The sequence below is a fragment of the Corvus kubaryi genome, unplaced genomic scaffold, assembly GCF_017639235.1.
Source record: "Corvus kubaryi isolate FWS band 111438036 unplaced genomic scaffold, C.kubaryi_AGA036_p1.0 37284, whole genome shotgun sequence".
Lineage (NCBI taxonomy): Eukaryota > Metazoa > Chordata > Aves > Passeriformes > Corvidae > Corvus > Corvus kubaryi.
In genome coordinates, this window is record NW_024581088.1 from 10,432,792 (window position 1) to 10,448,430 (window position 15,639).

At 50.3% G+C, this 15,639-nt stretch overlaps 3 protein-coding genes across 5 annotated transcripts; 2 read left to right on the top strand and 1 right to left on the bottom strand.

Moving 5' to 3' along the window:
- Positions 1-4: 4 nt before the first annotated feature.
- TMEM97 (transmembrane protein 97) lies at positions 5-2,898 on the top strand (the record flags this gene model as incomplete). The annotated part of the gene is made up of 3 exons (XM_042026600.1): positions 5-79; positions 1,236-1,380; positions 1,912-2,898. Coding segments are annotated over 3 exons (471 nt in total), but the record flags the coding sequence as incomplete, so codon positions are not given.
- Positions 2,899-3,571: 673 nt separating this feature from the next.
- On the bottom strand, positions 3,572-5,647 carry IFT20 (intraflagellar transport 20). The gene is made up of 4 exons (XM_042026507.1): positions 5,443-5,647; positions 5,141-5,226; positions 4,437-4,540; positions 3,572-3,984 (listed from the first exon to the last, which is right to left on the bottom strand). The coding sequence occupies exons 1-4, from the start codon at positions 5,567-5,569 to the stop codon at positions 3,903-3,905; spliced, it is 399 nt and encodes a 132-aa protein (XP_041882441.1). The 5' UTR covers positions 5,570-5,647; the 3' UTR covers positions 3,572-3,902.
- A 68-nt stretch (positions 5,648-5,715) lies between these two features.
- TNFAIP1 (TNF alpha induced protein 1) lies at positions 5,716-15,108 on the top strand. Of its 3 annotated transcripts, none has more exons than XM_042026509.1 (7): positions 5,716-5,764; positions 7,050-7,449; positions 8,882-9,051; positions 9,728-9,817; positions 9,904-9,956; positions 10,540-10,735; positions 11,097-15,108. In XM_042026509.1, exons 2-7 carry the CDS (start codon positions 7,233-7,235, stop codon positions 11,313-11,315), a joined length of 945 nt encoding a protein of 314 aa, XP_041882443.1. In that variant the 5' UTR covers positions 5,716-5,764; positions 7,050-7,232; the 3' UTR covers positions 11,316-15,108. The 3 variants fall into 3 exon arrangements, with proteins under 3 accessions (XP_041882443.1, XP_041882444.1, XP_041882442.1); XM_042026508.1 differs by having other exon boundaries at positions 5,749-5,764; positions 7,009-7,449; XM_042026510.1 differs by lacking the exon at positions 9,728-9,817 and having other exon boundaries at positions 5,746-5,764; positions 7,009-7,449.
- The last annotated feature ends 531 nt before the right edge of the window (positions 15,109-15,639 follow it).

A 15,639-nucleotide genomic window follows, 5' to 3' on the forward strand; every position in this document is an offset into this window, starting at 1 on the left:
CTATTTCCTCTCGCACATCCCGATCACGGCGCTCATCGACCTCCAGCCGCTGCTGCCCGCCGGGATCGTGCCGCGGGCCGTGAGTGGGGCCGGGGGTCGGGCCGGGGCTCGTTCCGCGAATGCGTGCGGGGCGTCCGCCGGTTTGATGGGTCCGGGGGCGGCCTTCGCCGAATCTCGTGTGTGGAGACATCGGGGGGGGGAGAGAAACTGCAGTGAATGTGTGTGACAGAGCGTCTGGAAGCGAAGCGGTGCTGGGGCCCACGGGATGAGTCACAGCCGGGTCATTCATTGGGGAGGAGCGGGAGCGGGAATGGAAATGGGAACGAGAACGGGAACGGGAATGGGAGCGGCATGCTTCATCCGCGCCTTCGGCGGCTGTGACTGGTGCTGCTTCTCGAAGCTGGGGCTGGGATGCGGCGGCGGCTCCGCGCCCCCGTCCCAGGGAGAGCTCCGGGGAACTGATGCGGGGTCACTGCTCTCCCCGGGAACGGGCGGCGGGGCTGTTCCCCTGCCCAGTGCGGGCTGTGGTGTTTCACAAGTGCCACAAGGACATCCTTTCTGTTGGAATGGCCTCGCTGTCCCGCTGTCGCCCGAGGCACCGGCGCCCCGAGGCTGCGGCAGCGCGGGGCCGGCGCCACGTGCCCCAGACGTGCCTTCTGCAGCCCCGGGCATTCTCCGATCCCGAGTTTTCCTCAAATTCCTTCCAAAAACGCAGCAGGGAATTGTTGCCGCTGCAGGAGCAGGCATGCCAGCAGCCAAATTATTAGTAAAAATCTCTGGTTTGCTGGGTTTTGAACAAAATCATAGAAGACAATAAACATCATAAAATCAATTAAAATAACAGTTGGATGACAGATAATTAGTTCAGCCCTCATCGTCAGGGTGAGGTCGGCTGTCACCTCCTGTTTGAGCTTTACAACTGGTGATTTGTTTTTTGTCATTGGAATTGCCTGTAGGATTACTCCAATATAGGAACCATTTTCAATTAATAGTTAACCAGCAGATCTCTGCATATCTCTCCGTTCAAAGTCCAATGTAAAGCCATGCTGGAGTTTACATTTCTGTCACTAATTGCAACTCGCTGGGCCCACATCCTGGCACTGAGCTGTTCCCCTGCAGCAGCCCCGCTCGGGACTGGGGGCTCACACCCTGGTGGCTTCATCCCATCGAGAATCACGAGCTTTGCCCTGCTGTGGTTGATGCTCAGTGACTGACTCTGTTTTGGGTTTTTCCAGCTGACAGACCTGTTGCAGCAGTATGCAACTTCCTTCAGGGACCCCATGATGCTGCAGCCCCCAGAGTGGTTCAAGGCGTTCATCTACTGCGAAGCCTTTCTCCAGCTGCCGTTCTTCCCCGTCGCTGCATACGCCTTCCTGAAAGGTGGGGGGAAACCACAGGGACTGAGGGCATGTCCTGGGGGCACTTCTGCAGGACGCCTGCTGCTGCTGCCGAGAATGCTTCTATATCAGGCTTAGGGGGTTTGAAGGATGTACTGTGGAGGGCTGGGCTGCCATGGCCCACATGAGTGTTTTCCCTAAAAAAGCAGCACAGAGTAAAGTTTGTCAGAAACAAAACCTCATGCCTATAGGCCCTTGTCAGGTGCAGCCATTTGTGTAACCACCATCAGTGTTTGACATCTGGCAAATTTCCAGGGCAGCTAAAGGTCTGGGTCAAGCCTGAATACTCATTTTGTTACTTTAAAACTTCAGGATTACCGCTTTGTTCTAAATTTCCATCAAGGGAGAGAATTTCCTTGGTTCCTACTAGTACTGAGGTTTTGTTCCGCTCCCTGTTCAATCTGAGTGATGGCTTACCCTGGCAGAGAGGCAGCGGTCAGTGTTCTGTCACAAGCCTCGGAATTCTGGTTGTTTCAGAATACTTAAATATTGTTTCCTCTTTGCTTCTGTACAGGTGGCTGCAGATGGATCAGGACTCCTGCCATTATCTACTCCACCCATGTAGCCACCACTCTGTTTGCCATCCTGGCCCACATCCTGTTCCACGACTTCTCCAGGTCGGAGCACGCGGGCCCTCAGTCGCTGCGTGAGCGCCTTGTGCTGCTCTCCATCTACCTGCCGTACCTGCTGATCCCACTGCTGCTCCTGTTCACCATGCTCTGCAACCCTCACTACAAACACGTGGAGAAGAGGAAAAGGAAGTAGCCGGCTCTGGAAGTCGTTCACACCACACCTGGACTGCATTTGGTTCCGACCCTACGCTGGTGGAGTCCTCTGGGACAAACATCTCCCTCGTTGGCTGCAGCAGCTCTTCCCAGAGCACTGACTGCTGCAAGGAAAAAGGGAATTGGTTTGAGTGCACAGCCCTGCTTCAACCACAAACAGCTCTGGCAGGGGCCTGGGCCAGCCTGGGGTCGGGTCTGTGCGGGGCCTCTCTACCAGGAAAATGGACTTTTAACCCTTTGATGTGTAACTCTGTGAGGGGACACACTCACACACACCCACACACACTCACTCACACTCTGCCGCTGATACTGTTCTTCCAAGGTCCCTTTTTCCAAGATGACTGTTTGGAAACCACTTAAGTAGAAAATCTGTCTTCCAACAGCATATTCTGAAGAGTCCCCAACGCATTCCACACAGATTTGCAAAGCTGTTCTTCTGAAGCATTTCAAATCATACCATGATTCTTAACTTCCTCACCCCTTCCTTTAAAATTTCCACTACTTTTGCTCTGCTTCATTTTGATTAATTATAAATGTCTGATCAATGATAAATGTGCCAAAATCTGGATTTATGAATGCTTAAAGTTACCTTTGACAATTAGGAGTACTGCCTAGAGGATTCTGAAGTACTTCAGGAATTGTAAACAAGGAGTTGGAAATTTCTTTCTTCCCTAAAATCACTTCTGGTATAGAAATAAATAACTAAACGCATTAAACTGCATTCAGTCTTCTTCAGGCAATGGCTGAAGGAACTTGCAGCGACCACAAGATGGTAGAGAGTTCACAGAGTAAATCCATGCATAAGTTACAACTGTGGATAGAAGTTCTGTGGTTGAGGCTGGTTTTGATCTGGAGCCTGGTGAGGTTACAGGCCCTGTGAAGCTGCTCAGGCACTGCTGGTACATTTTAGACTTCACTGTGTAAGGCTTAAGCCTTCCTCAGGCTTTGGAAAGGGCAACATTTCCATACTGAAGTGCTAAAGACATACACAAAATGCATCTATTTGCACTTCAACATGAAGCTTGAGTTCACATTTGTTTGTAGTTTTTATATAGTTTATGCACTCCTGGTGTCACTGACCCTTGGAATGGTTTCTCTCATCAGTCTGGTGTTCCATCCTAATAATGCCCATGGAAGGATTCAGCTCTCATATTATGACAGTCCTGAATGGACATTCCTCAGGAACAGTTCAAAGCTCTTAATTCTCACATAGTTTCTGCTTTTTTGTGTCTGTGATTGATCCGTTCTGGAAATCATACATTTCTGTCTTTTTTCTGTAATTCTACAGAAAAAGTAACGTAGGCAATATAGATCCAATACTGCTGCTTGTGTGTAAACCCTTACATGAAAAGTAACAGAGCAGAAACAATTCTGGTACAGCCAGACAAGTCTGAGAACAATAATTTATTTTCTGATTTCTATGAAAGAGCTGTAGAGTTCAAAAAGACACAACAAAGCACCAGTAGCATTAATTCAACTGTAATTTGAATTAGAACTACTGACTGTACAAAACTGGTATAAAATCAAAGGCCAGAACAGTCTGTGCAGCTGTGAGCTGTCAGCCCTCCTTATTGCCACGGTACATTCACACCGAGGTACAGCCCCCTCCATTGTACAAAACATCTGCACTCCTGCACAGTGGAAATTGCATATTTCTGAAATTCTCAAGATTCTGGAATGGTCAAGTTTCCATGTGAGCTGGTTTTTATCTTAAAATCCTCTATTTCTGGAAAATGAACTGGTCAATGAATTCATTCTGGTCTGCTTCAATTTTGCAGAGAGTCTCGTACTCAATCCGGTACCTGCAAGACAAAACAGAGGGTCCCAGGACCCCCACCCTGTGTGAGGTGGGTCAGGGCAGGCCCCCGGGGTGTGGGAAGGGAGCTGGGCTCCCTGTGTGAGTCACCTGAGCAGCAGCTGCCTGAGTCACACTGAGCAGCTCTAAAGGGCCTTCAGCAGCCAGACACGAGGCTGTTGCAGGTGTCTTTCGGTTCTGCACTGCCCCAGTTTGTGCTGCCTCTGCTCAGCCCTGAAGTCCTCAGGGATGAACCTTCTTTGGTTCACTGCAGGGCCTGAAGGTAACTCCAGGCCTGTGGCATTGTTCACATGTGCTCTGGGCAGGACACACCTTTGCTGCAGGTAGGACTGTCTGAACCAGCTGAGGGTCCCACAGCCAGCACAGGTGGTCAGCCCTGTGTCCGCCCTGAGCCTTCCCAGCCTGCACAACTCCCCAGAGCACTGAACACAAACTCACCTTTCCAGCTGCATCTTTTTCTCAGCTATCAAAGCCTGGAGCTGCTGCTCCTGAGCCTCCCTCTGCTTTGCGATTGACTTCAGGAGGTTCCGTGCCCCGATGGCCTGGCAGGAGAGGGCAGGGATGTGGGGGGGTTTTTTTGCTTAACTCCTTTAGCCCCTCTTCCTCCCAGCAGGCTGACTGCGAGGCCTTTCAGCCCTGCCAGCAATAAGGGAGGGTGATACTGTGCTCCTGAGGGCTTGGTGGGACTGGCCCCAGTCCCTGCGGGGCTGGGCAGGGTGAGGCCTCTGGGGCTTCCCTCAAACTCGAGGAACAAAGTTAGTGACTCCTCTGGACACACAAACTGGGCTCTGGTCTCACAGCCAGACAAGCTCTGGCTACCAGGGGCCTCTCCTGTCTCTGGAGGACAAGTCCTACTAAGATGGAATGATTTAAAAACACATATTCTGTGCAGAAACATAGACAAGCAGGGAGAGCAGGACTGGTACATGTGGGAGTAATGTGACACTGTCATAGGCTTCATTAATTCATTACTACCAATTAATTTTATCAATTAGTATCAATTTTAAAGGCCCAGTTAGTCCCAGAGGAATGCCAGCAGGATGCTGACAGAGAATCGTTACTTCTGCTGTAAAGGGAGGGAGGGATAGAGAGGCCCACACACGACAGCGCACACGAGAAGCCATGAATTAACTGCACAGTACCTTCATCTTCTCACTTTCTGCAGCTTTGGCCAGTTGGTCAACGAGCTCAATCAAGCTGCCGACTATTTTCTGAAATTCTGCTGTTTCTGTAAAGAAAAAAATCGTCAAGTGATACCCAGAGCTGCCCTAAAGAGATCTAATGCTCCTGCTTTGTGGTAGCGTTTTTAGATGCAGCTTTATGTTTACTGTAAACAGCCACGTTTTAAGATTTGTGCGGAATCAGACGAAAGGGACGAGAAAAGGCCTGAGGTGTCCGGGAGCCGATCGGCGCTCGGTGCCCGGCCCGGCCCCTCGGCACTCACTGTCCACGAAGGCCCGGCACTCCTCACGGAGCTGCGCCGTCTGCGCCGCCACCTCGGGCTCCAGCACCCGCAGCTTGTTCAGCTCGTCAAAGTGCAGCCCCGCCGCGCCCAGCGCCGCCTGCGCCATGGCCAGCGCAGCGGACCGGGACCGCCACCGGCACCGGCACCGCGGGGCTGCCGCTCCTCCGGCCCCGCCCGGCCCGGCCCCGCCTCCGCCGCACCGCGGGGCCCGTCGGGAGCCGGGGAAGCTCTTCCGGGCCGGCGGTTCCCGGGGCGGGGCGGGCCGGGCGCTGGCCGGGCCGGGGCTGAGGGGCGGCCGCGGGTGAGTGAAGCCGGGTGCTGTGCGGGGCTGTGAGCGGGGCCGGGCCGAGCCGAGCCGTGTGCGGGGCCGCCTCTGTTCGCTTCCCCGGTGGCCAGGGCAGACGGAACCTGTCCCGGGCCGAGCCGCCGTTCCCGGTGCGCGGGGCTCGGGCGGAGCGGGGCCGTGGCCTGGGCTGTGCCCGGCGTGCAGCCGCGGCAGGGCAGGGCAGGGCCCGCGGGCCGCTCCGTGGGACCCGCGCGGGTCCGGGCGCCTGCCCGGGCTGTGGGGCGCGTTCCCGTTCTCCCCCGGGTTCCCCCCGACCGTTCGGGTCCCTCCTTTTCCCGGCGGTGCTGAGCAGGGGCCGGTCCCAGCGCGGGTCTCGATGCGGGGCCATTGTTCCGCAGCCCCTCCTGCCTCCCACGCGGGGCAGGAAGGAAGGGACGGGAAGGGATGTGGAGAATTTTCGGTCGTGTCAAAGGGGGTAATTAAAGGTCTCCTGGGTGTTTACAGCAGAGGCCTCACAGCTCCTCAGTGAGCAGTTACAGGACTGGCGTTGGCTCCTGCCTGTGCTGGCTGGGCAGGGGGTTCTGCTCGTGTTTAGCTTCGTCCTTGGGTCAGAGCAGTGAGAAGCTGCCCGAAGGGACGGAACTGACCCAGAACTCTTCTGAGGAGTTCGGTCGGACAGGCTGGATTCCTGTCTCCTCACAGGTTCGGTCTGGCTGCTGTTACAAGCATGCTCCTCTTCTGAAAAGGGGGTTTGAGGGTTTAAAACAAGGCAGGACATCAGGGACAAAGTGGTGTACGTGGTGGGGAATGTTTTTTCATATTAAAACTATGTTCCCTGGTCAGGGCTCCAGAATGGACAAAGGAGAGTTTTGAATGAGAGGAGTTACCAGAAAATAGAACCTTGTGATCCAGCTTTTCAGTGCTGAGGCATTTGAAGAGACATTTGTGTCTCCAGTTAAAAGTCAAACCAGCGCCAACAAACCCTGCTCAGGGGTATGCACACCCCAGCTGAAGGAGGGGCAGGAAGCTCTTCCAGGGTGTTTCAGTTGCGCTCAGAGTTGGGTTCTGTTGGGAAGCCGAGGGGGAGCTGAATTGCAGCAGCGTTGGAGCCTGGCCCTCAGTGCTGTGTGGTGTGTGCAGTGTTGGCTGGAGATACAATAACAGGAAGTCGGGAGAGATTCATGTGCCTCAGAAATGTGACGCAGAGATAACTTGGCTGCATGAATTGTCTGAAAAATGGCTGAATTGTGTTTTGCCAGGATGTGTGTAGTTGTGTCCTTAGGAAGTGCCTCTTCCGCAGGGTGACGTCCACGTCTGTGTGTGGAGTGGCTGTGGGATGCCGTGCTGACCCCGGGCTGTGCTGACCCCGAGGTGATGCCGGCTCCTGCCCCACCGTTCTGGCCCGCTGAGGCGTGACCGCGGCACCACGGCGGGGCCGGCCCGGCCCACGCGCTGCAGGGTGGTCATCTACCTCCAGAAGGACATGTCGGGGGACACGTGCCTGGGCAGCGCCCTGTGTCCGGCCGCGGGGCACAAGCCCAAGGCCGGCGGGCTCAAGGGCAGCAGCCTGGGGAACAAGTACGTGCGCCTCAACGTCGGGGGCTCCCTGTACTACACCACGGTGCAGGTGCTCACCAGGCACGACACCATGCTCAAGGCCATGTTCAGCGGCAGGATGGAGGTGCTCACCGACAAGGAAGGTAAGGGAACAGCTTTTAGTGTTGACAGTTTTGTAAAACAGCTGGGCTTTGGTGGTAGTTTTACTCCGTTAAGGATGTAGGGAGCAATATATGCCAAAAATAACTTGGAACATTAAGCAGCCGAGTCCCGTTGGTGCTAGCAGTCCTTTGGCTTTATAGAAATACGGTTTTATGTTACCCAGATGAACTGGGGAAGGACTGGTCCTCTTCGCTGCCCTCACAGCTGGTGAGCAGGTTGGTGGTGTTGTGAACAGACAGTCTGTGAGCTGTCATTTCTGTCACATCGAGGAGAGGCATTATTCGAACTGCGCACGTGGGGAGGGACGTGCAGCTTTCAGCTTTAAGGCTCGGAATAGACTGCCTTGCTTTGTTGAAAAATTTTTTCTTCTCCTGAGCAGCATATTGCAGTCGTGGCTCATGGTGCCCTGACAGTGTTTAGGGATCAGTCAGGCAGTGTGTCACCTCCAGCTGGACACAGGGTATTTTAAATCCCTGATACATTATAAAGGGCAGAACAGGCAGTTTTATGTAAGAGCCTCAGCCTGAATGCAAAACAAGGGTCATGTTCTGATAGCTCTAGCTGGAGGGTCCAGCAGGGGTTTAGCTTACTTTCCTAGGTTATTTTCTGTACCTAGATTCCAAAATAACACCTTTTTTCTTGCCTTCCACATTATGGGAAAGGGTTTGGCACTGTACTAAGCCTTGTGCCTGTGTGCATCCTACACTGCTATTGTTTGGCAGCAATCAGACATCCTGTTTCCGTAGGGAGTGTGACTTCAGGGATTTTGTAAAATTGCAAGAATTTGTCTGGTTGCTAATGTTTCCTCTGCTTCATCCCCTCTGTGCTTCCTCCTGATCTGTCTGTCCTGTTCTTTGCCCCTGTTTGGGGACTAGAAGGGCTTTTTCCCCCACACTGGGGCTGGTCTGCCATTTGGCATCTTCAGAACACTCCTCTCTCTTTAACTCCAAACAGCAGCAGAAGATGTGTTTGGAGAACTGCCAAATCCTCCTTGTTAGGCCACAGAACTTACCCAAATCTACTTGTTGCAAACATTGGTGAATTCTCTCTTCCAGTCCTTCACTGGCTCTCAGAAGTTTCTGACTGCCCAGCATCACAGTGTAGCACTGCAGCTGGGTTCCTGCAGCAATCTCAGTGTGTTGTGCTAGAAGCTGAGTGGTTTTAGCTTAGGGCTTTGCTTTTGGGGTGCTGGAAAGCAGTGGGAACATCTGGGCAGTACCAAAGGGACTCCACTGTCAGGTTCTGTTCTGGAACCAGCTTCAGTTTGCTCTAAGTCAGTAGAGACTTCCACTGGGTGAAATGGGAGCAGTGTCCTGAGCAGCTTCAGGAAACCTCAGCGTTGTTTAATCTCTCCAGGGAGCTTTCTCTGGCCTCTGGTGTTGAGGTAACTGAAATGTGTTGGTTATTTTTCAGGCTGGATCCTTATAGACCGTTGTGGGAAGCACTTTGGAACAATTTTAAACTATCTCAGAGATGACACCATCGCACTTCCAAAACACAGGCAGGAGATCAAAGAGTTGATGGCAGAAGCCAAGTACTATCTCATCCAGGGCTTAGTGGACATGTGCCAAGCAGCCCTGCAGGTAAGAACAGAAGTAGCCTGTGAAGTGTTTCATGGATGTTTTGCTTATCAAATTTACATAAGACGACTAGAGAGATTATTTCATGGCCTTAGAGATGGCACCAAGTCTGAGGTGTACAAGGTATTTTAAAATATTATTTAGTAAATAGTGAGGGATCTGGGGACACAGCCTGTGCTGCCTGAGGGATCTGGGGGCATGGCCTGTCCTGCCCACACCTGGTTGTTGCTCTGTGTCCTGAGGGCTGACAACCTGAGGGATGTTGGTGACATCCTGTTCTGCCAAGTGTTCGGTTCACTGTGGTTGATGCTCTTCTATGCAGTGATTTGAGTTGATTAAAACTGCTGCAAACTCCTCCTATCCTTTTCTTCGAGAAAAGATGGAATAATAAACCCACTTAAACCAAATATGACTAGACCTTGTCCTTGCTATAGCTGAGGACGTCCACCTGCATCCCAATATTTCAATTACTGCTGCCTTCCGGGGATAAGAAATCTCTGCTGTGATTCTGGGTTGCAGATCAAGGTAAGCTGTGTGGTTACTGTAGCAACCCAGAGCTTTTCCTGTGCATCACAGCATTTGGGAACATGGCTGGAGGGGCTGAAGGAGGCAGCAGCAGCAGTGTCAGCTTTAGCATTTCTCTCTCTTATTTCCTCTCTTTCTTCCTCCTTTAAAACAGGACAAGAAAGACTTGTATGAACCTGTCTGCAGCATCCCTATTATCACCTCTCCGAAGGAAGAGGAGAGACTGATAGAGTCATCAATGAAAGTAACTGCTCTTACCAATTGTGGATTTATGCTAAATGTATTCAAACACAGAACTTACCTTTTCTGCTTTTCTCTCACTCCCAACAGCCTGTTGTTAAACTGCTTTATAACAGAAGCAACAATAAATACTCCTACACCAGGTATGTCCCTCTTTTTTCCCCCACTTTAGTGGGAAAGTTTAACTATGGGAGTGGAAGATGGTTATGGATGACCTAACTTGGCTTCTTTTGGTCTGCTTTGGGTTTTGACAACTGTATCTTGCTTTGAATAGTAATTAAGGCCCTAGATTGCATGTCTGTCAGTAAAACTTAGTTTCCTAAATAATGTATTCACCCTGGCAATGTGTCTGTGGTGTGCAGGGTGCAGAGCACGTGGCCCTTCCAGCACACACCGACTCTGGACTTTTGCTGTCATCAAGCCAGAGAACTGCAGTGAGATGGGGTTTGATAGTCTTGAGCGTGGATAGTTGATTTAATGGTTTGGGACATTGTGCTGTCCTTATTAATTGTATAAGTTGACCTCTAAAGGCTGGTGTGTTTGCTCATGGGTCAGAGCAGTGTATTTGTATCCAGAATGGGCTATTACCCCTCTTTTCTTGGCAGCATGCGGCAATGAGTCACTACTTATTTGTATTCTGCAGTTGGATCAGTGCTGAAAGCTGGTGGAACAGGCAGAGATGGCCGCTTGAAAAACCCTGTTCCTGCTTTTGTTGCTGTGTTTCAGTAACTCGGATGACAACTTGCTGAAGAACATCGAGCTGTTTGACAAGCTGTCGCTGCGGTTCAACGGCAGAGTGCTGTTCATCAAGGATGTGATCGGGGACGAGATCTGCTGCTGGTCCTTCTACGGGCAGGGCCGCAAGCTGGCCGAGGTCTGCTGCACCTCCATCGTGTACGCCACGGAGAAGAAGCAAACCAAGGTAATGGAGCTTCACCTGCCCATGTTACGGGTTAGAAATGGTCACAATTAGCATGGTGAGTCTGCAGAGTTTCTCTAACTTCAGGAGTTAACTTTGAATTTGCAGCGGTGCAGGTGAGGTTAGCAGGGCCCAATGTTAAGAATCAGAGATAGTGTATTGCGATCTAAAAGAACAGGCGAGGGAGGTGACCTGGTGGTGCGAGTAGCCCTCTACCAGGAATTTGTCTATTTTGCTCATTGACAATTGTTTTACTCTCTTTATAATGTGTTGGTTTATGGCTCAGTACCTTTTCACGTGTGGGTGTGTGTTCCAGTCGTTATCCTGGGTGGATCAGGAACAGGACATGTGCTGTCTCTTGTAGGTGGAATTCCCTGAAGCTCGAATTTATGAGGAAACACTAAATGTCCTACTGTACGAGACCCCCCGTGTCCCGGATAACTCCCTGCTGGAGGCCACAAGCCGCAGCCGGAGCCAGGCCTCGCACAGCGAGGATGATGAGGGCTTCGAGCTGCGCGACCGCGTGCGCCGCATCCACGTCAAGAGATACAGCACCTACGACGACCGCCAGCTCGGCCACTAGTGTGTCCCCCTGCAGCAGGGGCTGCTCCAGCCTGTGTCCTTGTCCTTGGACAGGAGGGAGGGATCCCTTGGACTCTGGCCATTGATTTTCATTGGGTGTTTCGGCTCCCGAGAGAAGCAAACGGGGATCTGTGTGCACAAAGCAGCACTAAATGCCAAGGGCTTGGAGAACTGAGGTGTGAGTTGTGCACCTTGTGCTTTACCTGCAGGCTGGCCCCTCTTCCTGTTGGGGAGGGGGGATTTGGAACACTGGTTCTCAGTTTGTGGTTCCTCTTTCCTATCTAATGACTTACCGGTTTCCCCCCTTGACGTGAGCAGCACTGCTCTTCTGAGTGAGGTGGCGCGGTTTGAAAAGCTCTTTCCAGACACCTCCCCTTTCAGGGCTTGGTGTAGTGGAACTTACAGTTATTAAATCGAGATACTGAAGAGAGAACTTGAATGTGGCTGCTCTTGGCAGACGCTACATGGGATAAGCCCCAGGAGAAACATTTGGCTGGCCAGTCAGCTGCACCTGTGCTCTCCCACCCCTGTCCCCAGAACACCTGCAGAGGTTTGTGTTCCAGGATAGTGTCTGTAAAACTCATTGATTCCAAGGCAAGCTCTTCCAAAGTGGTAAGAATCAAGTCATCAAACAACCTCCCCATGTAAAAAATGGAAATCTCTGAAAATGTAAATGTGTAGGTAATGACTTGTCCTGGGAGAGAGAGAAAGGAGTATGGTGAGGGAAGAAACTTGAAGTAAGCAAACTTGAGCAGATTGTGGCAGCGTTGCCATGGTTGAAGCTTGTCACAGTGAAATCCTGTTTATATAAACAAGGGTAATCTGGGGGATTGGTTTTACATTAGTTTCCTCCTGTGGCCCAAAATTGCTATTTAATGTTAAATTTCTCAAGCGATGGGGGAGAAATTGCTGTGACTGGGGATGTACAGACTAAACAATGTTTTCTAAGGCTAGAACACGTGAATTCCAGTTCTGTGTCCTAAATGCCTTCTAGAGTGTAGAAGTTGAAGAAGAAAAACAGCTGTGAAAGTCTTGTTCTAACATGGAACTGCGGGAGGCTTTGGGCACAGGAGAGAGGTGGCTTATATTGGATTTTAGACTGAAATAATCACTTTTATTCTGAGTGCTTGGCTAGGTGCTAATTGTACAGGGCACTTACGGAGCTGGGAGTCAAGTCTGCTCTGCAAATTTGGAAATTTCTGAAAACAGTTTCAAATTTAGTATGAAAAGTCATTATTGTATTTTTAAATGTGTGCTTGTATGTTTGAGCTGTAGGTAGCAGATTCTGGTTTTGCCACTGTCATTCATGGTTATTTCTGCTGGCTGCCCACTGGGAGCCGTGGATATGTCAGCTTTGTTCCACAGCTGCCTTTGTGTTCCCATATCATACTTGGTCATGAAGCTCCAGATTCCACAGTGGTCAGTCCTGAACTGCTTTGACCCATGCCAAATCTGCCTATAAGATTTAAAGAAAATTACTGCAAAAGCCTGACAAAAAAAAAATCCCAAATTAATGCAGGGAGGTCATAAGGGGAATTGAGATGTAGATGGTTTGGGAGTAACAGGAGCAGGGGAGGGAACAAAAAATTATTTGCACTCATTTAGGTTTTTGAAAATTAAATTGTTGTCCGTTAGTAAGAAAACACTAGCAGACCTTTAGGATTTTCTTGCCTCTACACGTGGCAGGATTCACTTCATTCTCCTCACATTCAGGAAGCAGCATTGCACAGGGGTGCACCTGCCTTGTTGTGAAAGGCCTCTTGAAACCTCAATATTTCTAACAACTTCTTTTATATTGCTTTCTCTAAGGTTTTGTTTTTCCAGGTGGTTATTCTGTTGTGCCAGGAAAAATACAGCTGTTGAGATTAGATTCAACAAAGATTTTGGTGGTATTTCTCACTAGTTCTGCTAGAGTGTGATGTGGATTTTAAATTTTTTTTTTCCCTCCACTGATGCTATTGAATTTGAAGGCACCAGCAGAGGCTGCAGTGGTGGGGTCTTTGTGCTGCATTTAATAGCTTCAAGTTATTATCTTGTGCTTTTTCTGTCTCGTAACAAAGGCTGATGCCATTTAAAATCCACATGTGGCACTTCTGTTTCTTGGCAAATGATTTATATTATTTTTTTCTTGTTACTATCGTAGTGAATGTTAACAGAATAAGTAAGTGATGTTGATAGCCTTGCAAAACTGCATTTAAGTTATAAGCAGAAAAATGTCATATTTGCATTTATTTTTTCTGGGGAGGACAGGTATGGGAAGGAGTGTGTGAAAGAGAATGTGGGATCTGTGTGCTACTCCAGAGGCTTTCTGTGCTCACAGGATTCATTAATGAAATGGATCCAACTTGTGAATTATTACACTGTAAGAAGCAGAGAAAAGCTTGTGTTTTGGTTTAGTTGGTTTTCCTTTCCCTATTTCCCATAGCCAACAAGTAGTATTAATTTCTGATTTGAATTTAGATTAATTAACCTGGGAAACAGTTTTGAGAACCATCTGGGTTGTGAGAATCTTTTATCAAGTGCAGAGGATCCTCTTGGTATTTGTGGAATGTGGAGTATCAATAAGAACAGTCAGCAGTTATGAGCGTGTTTAAAATACGTGCAGAGATCCTTTTCATTTCTCCTGAGTTCTGTTTGTCTGGGACTGAATGTCCCTTGCCCCAAAATCATGTCCTGGGCATGTCCAGTCTCTGTCCCACCCAGTTCTGATCATTTTGAGTACTGGAGTTGTAACACATGCTTTGTATTCTCACCTTAATCAGTCTTTAGGTAACTGAAGGCTATTAATTATTTTGACAGGAATGTTCTAGACATTCTAGAGCACGAGTTTACAGCCTGGTGTAGTGCAGGAGCAGCAGCACTGAGCAGGATGATGCAGTTTAAAGGCAACAAGTTGTCACTTGTACTGGCTTCCACACAGACCATCACCAGTGGTGCATTAATGATGTGCCCAGGAATTTGGAGTAGCCTTTGGGAGAAAAAAGAGCCTTTTTGCCCCACTTATAGGGTGTGAATTGTAACTACATTAGCTGACATTCTTACAAGGCTCTGTCCTCTTCACTCCTAAATTTAGGCAAACCTTTGTGCGTTCAGGCACTGCCTTGGCAGACTGAGGGAATGAATGGGAACCTTTCCCTGCCATCCGTGCCCAGCCTTGTCCTTACTGTGGGCTTGGTTTGACTTTGTTCTTCTCGAGGTTTTTCATTTTCAGACAGAATTCTCTCCAGGCAGCAGTGGTGAATGTACCTGAACTGGATGGGTCTGCCTAGCAGCCCCTGCCTTACACAGTTAGGTTGTGTCCTGTGACAATCCTTGGCATTCAGTCTTCACAGCCGCCTTCCCCGCTGTGCTGTTGGAGAGCTCAGGTGTGCCTGGGAGGCGAATCCTGTTCCAGCTCTGTCCCTCCCTCGGGGACAGACAGCAGGCTGTTTTCTGTACCTGTGTCACTTCTCATCTAATGGAATGGTAGTTAAGACCCTCCCCTACCTCACAGGGTGGTTGACACTTAAATTGTTCATTAAGAGTAAAGGATTTTTATGATATTTTCTATCCAGAGGATAGCAAATATCATTGCTGATCTTGTTTAAACTGACATTCTGTGATCAAGTTATTTTCTTAGAGATTCAATCTTTGTTTTATTTTTATGTCTAACTTTTAAGGGTCCGTTTTACAGATAAAGTACCTAGTTAATGCAGTAATTAATCAATTATCTGTTGGTTAAAGTGTTTTGCCAGTGCATTAAACGGAAATAGAACACTAATTTTTAATAAAGTGTTATATTTTGTCTTCTGTGATTTTTCTCTAGCACCATAACTTTCTATTGGCAGTGTTGGTCTGTACACTTTGGTTCCGTGTTGCCGTTGTGATCCCCGCCGAGGATTTGGGATCCGTGAGGTGCAGCGGTGCCGTGTGAGCGCATGGATTTGGGATCACAGGCACGGTTCGTCCCCGTGCTGCGCGGTGCCCGGGGCGGTGCCCGGGGCTGGGGCTCCCGGACCGGGACCGGCAGCGCAGCGGGGGCTCCGTGTCCCTCTGTCGCCCCGCACCGCTGGATCCGTGTGTCCCCCCGTGTCCCTCTGTCCCTCTGTCGCCCCGCACCGCTGGATCCGTGTGTCCCCCCGTGTCCCTCTGTCCCTCTGTCGCCCCGCACCGCTGGATCCGTGTGTCCCCCCGTGTCCCTCTGTCCCTCTGTCAACCCGCACCGCTGGATCCGTGTGTCCCCCCGTGTCCCTCCGTCGCCCCGCACCGCTGGATCCGTGTCCCCTCCCTCTGTCCCCTCCCTCTGTCCCCCCCCGTGTCCCCCCGTGTCCCCCCGTGTCCCCCCG